This window comes from Lepidochelys kempii, chromosome 1 (genome assembly GCF_965140285.1).
Source record: "Lepidochelys kempii isolate rLepKem1 chromosome 1, rLepKem1.hap1, whole genome shotgun sequence".
Classification (NCBI taxonomy): Eukaryota; Metazoa; Chordata; order Testudines; family Cheloniidae; genus Lepidochelys; species Lepidochelys kempii.
In genome coordinates, this window is record NC_136380.1 from 162,898,985 (window position 1) to 162,909,395 (window position 10,411).

Sequence of the window (10,411 nt, forward strand, 5' to 3'; positions counted from 1 at the left end):
GGTGATTTGCCTCAACCTCCCACCCCGCCATAAACGTCTCCCCCTTACTCTCACAGATATTGTGGAGCGCACAGCAAGCAGTAATAACAGTGGGAATATTGGTTTCGCTGAGGTCTAACGAGTCAGTAAACTGTGCCAGCGCACCTTTAAACATCCAAATGCACATTCTACCACCATTCTGCACTTGCTCAGCCTGTAGTTGAACAGCTCCTGACTACTGTCCAGGCTGCCTGTGTGTGGCTTCATGAGCCATGGCATTAAGGGGTAGGCTGGGTCCCCAAGGATAACTACAGGCATTTCAACGTCCCCAACGGTTATTTTCTGGTCTGGGAATAAAGTCCCTTCCTGCAGCTTTTGAAACAGACCAGAGTTCCTGAAGATGCGAGCATCATGTACCTTTCCCGGCCATCCCATGTTGATGTTGGTGAAACGTCCCTTGTGATCCACCAGTGCTTACAGCACTATTGAAAAGTACCCCTTGCAGTTTATGTACTCGGCAGCTTGGTGCTCCGGTGCCAAGATAGGGATATGGGATCCGTCTATGGCCTCACCACAGTGAGGGAATCCCATTGCAGCAAAGCCATCCTCTATGACCTGCACATTTCCCAGGGTCACTACCCTTGATATCAGCAGATCTTTGATTGCGTTGGCTACTTGCATCACAGCAGCCCCCACAGTAGATTTGCCCACTCCAAATTGATTCCCGACTGACCGGTAGCTGTCTGGCGTTGCAAGCTTCCACAGGACTATCGCCACTCGCTTCTCAACTGTGAGGGCTGCTCTCATCTTGGTATTCTTGCGCCTCAGGGCAGGGGAAAGCAAGTCACAAAGTTCCATGAAAGTGCCCTTACGCATGCGAAAGTTTCGCAGCCACTGGGAATCATCTCAGACCTGGAACACTATGCGGTCCCACCAGTCTGTGCTTGTTTCCCGAGCCCAGAATCGGCGTTCCACCGCATGAACCTGCCCCATTAGCACCGTGATGCCCACATTGCCAGGGCCCGTGCTTTGAGAGAAGTTTGTGTCCGTGTCCTCATCACTCTCGTCACCACGCTGACGTCGCCTCCTCGCCCAGTAACGCTCTGCCAGGTTCTGGTGCTGCATATACTGCTGGATAATGCGTGTGGTGTTTAACGTGCTCCTAATTGCCAAAGTGATCTGAGCGGGCTCCATGCTTGCCGTGGTATGGCGTCCGCACAGAAAAAAGGCGCGGAACGATTGTCTGCCGTTGCCGTGATGGTGGGAGGGGTGACTGACAACATGGCTTACAGGGTTGGCTTACAGGGAATTAAAATCAACAAAAGGGGTGGCTTTGCGAGAAACTGAATGGCCCCCTCAAGGATAGAACTCAAAACCTCAGGGATAGAACTCAAAACTGGGTTTAGCAGGCCATTGATTTCACAGAGGGAGGGAGGGAGGAGAAAATGAATACAAAACAAATCTTGTCTATTTCTTGTTTTGAGCCACTTCATCTATCTTTATACATCTTGCTGGCAGCAGACTGTGCAGTACGACTGCTAGCCATCATCAACACCTGGGTGCTCGGCAGAAGACGGTGCAGTATGACTGCTGGCCATCATCTTCTGCTAGCTGCAGATTAAAAGACAGTGCGGGACTGAATCGCCACGAGACGAAACAAGGGAAATGACCTGGCTGAGTCACTCCCATGTTTGCCCAGGCACCCGGTTAAAAGAGCACCCAGAACTATGTCGATGACGGCTACCAGTCATACTGCACTGTCTGCTGCCAAAAGGCAATAAACTGCTGCTGTGTAGCAATGCAGTACCACGTCTGCCAGCACCCAGGAGACATACGGTGACGGTTAGCTGAGCGGGCTCCATGCTTGCCGTGGTATGGCGTCTGCACAGGTAACTCAGGAAAAAAGGCGCGAAACGATTGTCTGCCCTTGCTTTCATGGAGGGAGGGAGGGAACGGGGGCCTGATGATATGTACCCAGAACCACTCGTGACAATGTTTTAGCCCCATCAGGCACTGGGATTTCTACACAGATTTCAAATGGGCAGCGGAGACTGCGGGAACTGTGGGATAGCTATCCACAGTGCAGTGCTCTGGAAGTCGACGGTTGCCTCAGTACTGTGGACACACTCCACCGACAACATGCACTTAGGGCATTTGTGTGGGGACACACACAATCGACTGTATAAAAACACTTTCTACAAAACTGGCTTCTATAAATTCGACCTAATTTTGTAGTGTAGACATACCCTGAAGCTGGATTTACCTTTTGCTTTGTCTAACTGTTGGATTTATTTGTTTTGGTTATGAAAATATTGAGGAAAAGTGAGAAGAAAAACTGATAAATGCTTTTTTGTTGGTGCATTTCAGTGGCCACTTGGCCCCTTTTAAAGGATTTTTTCCAGCTCCTTTTGAAGGTTGAAAACTGATTTTTAAAGAAAAAGTTAAGAGTATTGCTCTCAGGAGGGAATCAAATGTCCTGTCATCAGTGTTCAAATGAAGAACCAATCTTCTTCTTCACCTCATATCTCTTTTTTTAATATTACCATATTCTAATATTTGCTAACTATAAAACTTTGGTATTTTACAGAAGTAGTTAACTAAAGCACATGTTTCCTATATTACTCAAAATGAATGTCTTATACACATTTACACATGAACTTTATTATAGTGGTACCCGTAGCTTTGCTGTAGTTTAGGGTCTGTCAGCCCTTCTATTAAAACTTCCTATCTTCAGCACTTCATAACTTGACTGTAAAAATTGCTCCAGACTGAAATTTGCAATACAAAATCTTTGGTTGGGGAGGTCAATATTTTTAACTATTGAAAATAAAAGGGGGAGAGGGGTTACTTGTTTAACGTATGAGTCCAAAAGCAAAAATAGACATAATAGTTTAAGAATCTTTTTGTTTCTGCACTCCTCTTCATATTGTGGCATATAGAGTGGCTACTTTCCAATTAATTCTTTTTTTAAAAAAATTAGTCCATTCAGGAGTACTAACTTGATTGAGATAATACATGATAATATTAACACAGAAGGAATAATTGTGTCAATAACACACATAGCTGAGTCTACCAAGTATACATTTATATTTTTATAATAGCTTGTTCTGACCATAAAGAAGTTGAATTTATCTTGAAAGAAACCGCCCCACCCAAGAATGAATTAAATACATAGTTGGAGCTATTAAATTCCATCATGTCAGTGATCACTAAATTAAGAGGAATCACTAAATATGCTTTGACAGTTTGTCATCGTCCTGAACTCAGTGGAAGAAAGGATTTTCTGTACTTCCTTTGAGATTTTTTTAAAAAAAGGAAATTAAACACAGACAGTGGATTAAAACAATGTTAAGAGTCTGACTCAAATCTATGAAAGCAAAGAAATTCAAAGTTAAATCTGAAACTCTATGCTTAAATTGACCCTTTGGACCTAGGGTAATGCAAGGCTCTCCACATGGTGGATGAACATATATGCCATATGAGCTTCAGTAGCTAGGAACAATGGGCTAAGTTATGGATAAGGTTTCAATCTTAGCTCTACATTTCCATACCTTTTTGCATAAGTCAGACCTTTATTATTACTTTAACATACTTTTAATGTGGTTTGTTATGCTCAAATTCCATTCCAGAATTTTCATACAAAAGTATCAAATGTATGTGTCTCAGTTTATCAATCAGTCATTTTTAGGGCTTTGTCTTTAGTGTTCACAGTTCTAAATGGACAGCAGTTCAAGCTACTGTCCACAGTTCTGGATTCTCAATGGGAAAATCTGACAGTTCAATTCAGTGTTTCATTTGCAGATGACAGTGCTCTGAATACAAACGAACCTTATGTACTGTATATTTTCTACTGTTCCTGTCTCAGAACAATATTTAGGAGCCACTATGTAACTTATAAATAAAAATGACACGTGTCACCATTACATGTAACCAACTAAATCAGTGCAAAATAATGCATTGTATTTTATATTTTGACAGTAAATCCTTTGGAAACAATGGTAGTTATGCATCAGCTCATCTTGCCTCATTATATTACAACAAAAATCTCATGTCACCACTATAGTTCATCTTGAAAATTAGTACTATTGTAGAAATATCTGCTGTTCTCCATATCCAGCAGTTAGTTCCTTAGCAGTACAAATGTCTGTAATCTATTGGCTTATCTACATGGGAAGTTAGTGCAGAACAAGCTGGGGTGTGAATTTAAAGCACAGTTGCTGTGTTGCCCTAGCTCACCATGTGGCACTCTTATTCTAAACTAAGAGTGCCTTTTCGTGTGGTTAAGCTTAAAGTGGAGTTAGTGTGAAATAGCTCTTGCACTTTAAATTCACACCCTAACTTATTCCACACTAACTTCCCCATGTAGGCAAGCTAGCAGTGTGTATTTTTTTGAACTCCTGAGTCTTACAGTTCATTTACTCAGAGAGAAATGGCCTGCACAGGATGCCTTAAGAAGATCTGTTAATCCTGACATGCTGAATGGCTTAGCTGTGGCATGCTTTGAAAACTGTATGTCCCAAGAATCTTCTCAAAATCTGCATTGAAATGTGGATAGTCAAGTGCTTGTGGTAATGAATATGAACTAGTGATGGTCTGTTACAATTCCTTATGATACCAGAATAAGTTAGCATTTCCTGTACAGATAGGCAGAGACATCTGTGTCATGGAACCCTCCCTGGCCTTTAAATCTCTCAGAAAAGTAGACATAGACGCAGGTGCAGTTTTCACACGCCCTGTAAAAGGATTCTATAATCTACAGAAGGAGAGGGTGTAACCAGATTCTTGTACTCATGGAGCACCTCCCATAATTTGCCTCTTGGGATCCAGTCATATGCAGTTTTTTAAGCGCCAGGAAGCACATTTGCTTTCTTTTTACATTTAAGTAGCTGGTGCAAAGTTTAATTCCGTTCTGTGGCTTTAACAAAAACTTCTCTATTTGCGATGGACTGGTGTCATATGATGCAGTTTGTGTTTCCAATACCATGGTATAAATTGAACATAGCTGCATAAAATATGAATATTTTTAGGACTATTTACATAGTTAGTTGTGAACTGGAATTTTCTCCTGACTAGTAAATTTCCTCCCTGATCTTCAAGATGTCATTGCCTCCCTGTCTGACTTCTGCAAGAACCTTGGGATATATTTGTTCTGTTCATTGTGGGCAGTTCTAGATGTGTTTAGCAAAGTTGATTGTCTTTATTTAATAGGTCATTTCTATCCTGAAACAGATTTTTATGGTGAATAAAGAAATGCAACAAATTTGTTCGTAGACTAATAGATCGAAAGGCTAGAAAGGACCATTGTGATCATGTAGTCTCACCTATATAACATAAGCCAAGGAATTTCCCTCAAATAATTCTTTTCGAACTTTAGTTTCTTCGCTTAAAAAAATCCAATCTTGATTTTAAAATTGCCAGTTATAGATAATCCCTGTAACTCTAGGTAAATTGTTCCAGTGGTTAATTACCTATTGTCTGTGATTTTGAGATTTTCAGGGAAGACCTCTGCCAAGTCACTTTGCAGTCCCTATTTTTGATTATATATAGTTCCTGTGAGCCATTAGTATCTACTGTATAGCTTATTACTAAATAACTACTCTCAACCCTCTGTGATTGCTGCCAACCTTCATAATAAACCACCACGAAACTTGGGCTGAGTCCTGAGGATGCAGATTCCCCTTCAGATATTTACTTTCTTTGGGGTTGAGGAATAAGCCTCAAGAATGGAAAAGAGTCTTTCGAGGTGAAAATACCAACTTTCTCTTTGATATTTGGATTTTTGGCAGTCATGAGTTTCCATCTTAATGTTGTTATACTTACCAGAGTACCTCAGATGTGTGCTTAGTCATAAAAACTCAAATTCAAATATAGTTCTGTGTCTGACTCATTGCTATGTAAAGCATTTTGATCTACTTTAATTAAGAAAGAACTAAATTATCATGTTCCAAGCTATCAGAGAGAGATGGCATTTGCAGAAATACTGAGTGATGGCAGAGTCTTTATAAAAGAACAGCATAATATGGTTATATACGTATACATTTATTTCTTTAGGATATTGACCTGCGAGTGAAGTGGCCAAATGATATTTACTACAGTGACCTTATGAAGCTTGGCGGGGTTCTGGTAAATTCTACACTTATGGGAGATACATTTCACATACTTATTGGTAAGTGTCTAAATTATTTTCAGGCTTGTCAGGCCATTTTTTCTAAAGCTATTTAACTATTCTTAATGTCCTATACAAGTTCAAACTACAAGAACAAGAGCAAATGAGAAGTGGGTAAACCATGATATTCACAAAACACAAAAAATAAATGTCTTCAGTGATCTGTAATATTCCATACGGCTGGCCAGGAGACGCTAAACACAAGCATCAGGACTGATATAGAAGATTTTAAAGAATTAAAAATAACAGGTATGAAAATTTTCTTTCACATTGAGTCACAAAGGTAGGGTACCATAGAGAAAAGTTTACTATATTTTTTTAATGTTTTTTCCTGTCTATAAGCACGCGGTCTCTTTTCCCTTCTCCATGAAGTAAGGAGTAGAATAGATCTGTCATGTGCTCAGGACCAAACTCTGCTCTGTAGGGAATTCCAGAATGTCCTGCCTCCTCAAAGCAGTTCTTTAAAGTCTAAAAACTACATGGAAGTTCCTTGACAAATCCAGAAGGTTAAGCCAGGGAGATTATTATTATTGTTTAGTATTGGTGCATAGCACAACATATGTGCACAGTATTTTACAGAGCGAATGAAGACCTGGTTCTTACCCAGCTGGCTTAAAGATCTAAACAAGTTACACAGTTTAAATCAAAAACCATGAGGAGTCCTTGTGGTGGTGTCGTTTTTGCTGATACAGACTAACACGGCTACCCCTTTGAAACAGTCATTCCTTTTCTCTTCAACGTAGTTGCAGCCATTGCATCTTCTGTTGAACTCATACCTTTGAAAGGCAATTTTCTTTTTTAATGAATTTAAGAAAATGGCGGGATTAATCTCAACGGCGAGCGGCTAAACCATCTCAGGTTCACAGTTGATATAGTTCTGAGAGCTGAAAATACAGCCCAGCTTGAGAGAATGCTTAAAGAACTGAACGCGAAAAGTAGTCAAGTTGGATTAAAAATGAACTGGTCAAAAACAAAATACATGAGGTCAGATATTCTGCCAAGAACCCAAATAACTCTTGGAGGAGAGCAGATCCAAGAGGTTGATAAATACATTTATTTGGGCCAGGAAGTCAACATGCGCCATGATCAGAAAGGCGAACTGTCACGCAGAAAAAAATCTGGATGGTGCACATTCAGTGACATCAAGGACATCCTCCAAGGAAAGATCAGCAGAACAACTCTTGCGAATCCTTTTAACTCGACCGTGCTTCCAGCGATGTTATATTGCAGTGAAACATGGTCGCGGACAAAGATTGAAGAACATCAACTATCTGTCACACAGTGGGTGATGGAACGAACTTTTTTGGGCATTTCACTCCGCAGTCACATCCCCAGTGAAATAATTAGGCAGCAGTCTGGAGTGCGAGACGTTGTCGAAAGCAGGCTCAGAAAAATGCGGTGGGCAGGACATGTGGCCCAACTCAGCGACAGCTGATGGACCGCAGCTATATCTGAGTGGTATCCATGAGAACAGAAATGGCCATGCGATCGGCCTCCAAAGAGGTGGGATGACTTCCTAACAAGGAGATATGGACAAGCATGGCGAAGGATGGCCAGAGCGAGAGAAGATTGGAAGACGTGTTGTGATCGGCTCAGTCTCAACTGATGAAGGACCAATGGTCTACGCAGTCTATGCAAGAGAATGGAAGGTCCTTCTAACCCTAGTTATGAGTGGAGAGAAAGGGAGGGCTATTTCTCCTGTTTTCTGAAAGGGATTCTAAGTCCCATTGAGAATCTTGTCCAAAAACCTTTTGGTTGAAACTATTCCACAAATTCGTGTCAAATTCACAAGAAGTCTTGGATCCACCAAAGCCTGCATTTTTCAGCTAATAAAACAACTGATAGTTTGATACTAGGGTTAGAAGGATTAGGTTATCAGAGGGGTAGCCGTGTTTGTAAGGTAACTCCCTTCTCTTCATGTGCCAATATATATTTATGCCTATATCTGTAATTTTCACTCCATGCATCTGAAGAAGTGGGTTTTTTACCCATGAAAGCTTATGCCCAAATAAATCTGTTAGTCTTCAAGGTGCCATCGGACTCCTCGTTGTTTATATCAGGACAAAGATCCTCTCTGCCAGGGTAGCTAGATGAATTTAAGTGTCCATCTCAGAAGCATACAAGGCCAAAGACGAACTCTTTAACTGACTGGCATTACCAGGTTTTCTAACCATGACAGGTCACTCATTTCATATATCCTATGAAGAGATTTCTGAGGCTTCAGTCTGATCCTCCGTTCACGTTTGTCAGGCTCTGTAAGATAGGTGGTGGTTTCTCTCTTGCTGTCACGGTTTTTGGAAAAAAAAATCTTGAAATTGATAGTACATTAGTGGCTAGGGTCTTTATTCATGTATATGTTTGAGTGAAAATACCTGTGTTTGAGTTGTTACTTTTTAGCATAGTGTGTTAATTTTTCTCATTTTCTTGTTAGGTAATCCACTTCTCCCTAGTTCCAGTGGTATTGATATGTTTTGGCTGGATGTTACTGTAGATCTTTCTTGGGTGTGCATATTCTAATTATTGTTTAAAAAAAAAAAAAAAAAGTAATTTAGTTCCTGAAGAGAAGCTTCTCTCTCCAGGTAATTCTGGGTGAATTAATTCCTTGTTTTCATGATCTCATCAAGTTTATAAAATAATGTAACCTACAGCTTCCTACAGAAGAAGCCAGTTTACTCTTGAGCCTGAGTGACAAGTCTGGCCTAACTGCACAGGGAAAGGAAAATCCACATTATATGGTGGGAAGGAGGAAATAAATAGTTAATACAAGATTTTTTTACATCTCTCAAAGCCTGTTTGAGGAGGCTGCAAGAAAGGTCCCCAAGAGCCATATAATAAGAATGGCTTTTTGCCAACATTATCCTAGCTGGAGAGATCTCAGTGAGAAATTTGAGGCTTCAAAAGGATATTATGGCAAGACAGATTAAACTATCTGGAATCTAACCCTGAAAGTCTGACTCTTCCGGGCTTTTCCCAGAAAGCCAATTGCTGACTTATGAGCTGAGGAAAAAAGACTTATTTTTCAGAATGTGAAATCAGTTAAGTGTAGTAAATAGAAGAGACTGTTAGTCACATTCTAGGCTGCTAGATTTCTAGTGCGGTTAATTGTCTGCTTTCAGATAGTTTGGTAGCTGGCTGTCAATACCACAATTTCAGGGATTTTCAGTTTTTTACTGGCAATCTAGACAGCCCAGCTAGCACTTTCCTTATTCCTAAATCTTCACTTTAGTCACAAGTTAGCAGTCTGGTAGGATGGCATTTTCTTGATGGGACTGTATTGGGGCTATTTGAACTGGCATTTGTTGGCAGAAAGGAGTTTAAGGGAGGATGTGGACATAAATGTTAACTGGGCTCTGAGTGTAATTAGCTGCATACATAGATTTGGGAATGCAAGATATTGATGAAAAACTGTACAATGATGGGAAAATCCTTTATGAAAATCTTTAGAAAGCTTTGCACCAAAAGGTTGAAGAAAGTGCAAATGCGTTTGTTAATATGATAAGAAATAGTTAACATTTCCTACTCCGCACTCTTGATTTTTCTTCCTCAGGCTGGGGATTTAATGTGAATAATAGCAATCCCACCATATGCATCAATGATCTCATCATGGAGTACAATAAGAAAAATATGACAAAACTAAAGTCCTTAACAGCAGACTACCTGATTGCTAGGAGTGTAACTGTGCTGGAAAGACTGATTGAAACATTTCAGGAGAAAGGACCTGATGGAGTTCTTCCCTTATATTATAAACACTGGATACATGCGTAAGTATAGCTGTCTCTTCTATTCATCTTTTCCTAAACTCTCCCTTTAGAGAATTAGGAATAACTCATAGATGTCTTGCCTTGCACTGTGAATGTTCCACTAGATAGCCTTTTAAAGCAGTAGTGACTTAATTGGGTTTTACTTAAGAGCATATTTTCAGTATTTATATTGGTGTTAGAATAGCATAGATCAAAATTTTAATGTATTGGCATTTGTTACAAAACGTTGCTAGGAATCTTGCATGTATCATCTCATGAAACAATGAGAATATTTAGGGTTTTATAGCTATTTGTTTTGCTTATGTTGAAGTTGTGCTGTACTAATTTATCAAAAATTATGTTGTAAAAATAGTGTGAATTAATCATGCATTCTGCAAAAGGGGTCTAAGGAGACAATAAAGGAGCTCTACTGAAGGTCATTATTATCTCTAAAGATTGAGAGAAATGAGGAATAACACTGTCTTTAATAGAAGAGACTCAGTGCTCTCCCTATACTATTTATCAT

General features: G+C 40.1%; 1 protein-coding gene across 1 annotated transcript in view; it reads left to right on the forward strand.

Annotated features, from left to right (window-relative positions):
- The window catches only part of HLCS (holocarboxylase synthetase), a 212,719-nt gene that overhangs the window by 196,566 nt on the left and 5,742 nt on the right, over positions 1–10,411 (forward strand). The window contains exons 9-10 of the mRNA XM_073361038.2: positions 6,031–6,145; positions 9,693–9,906. Coding sequence (XP_073217139.2) covers positions 6,031–6,145; positions 9,693–9,906 — 329 coding nt within the window. The remainder of the gene's footprint in view (positions 1–6,030; positions 6,146–9,692; positions 9,907–10,411) is intronic.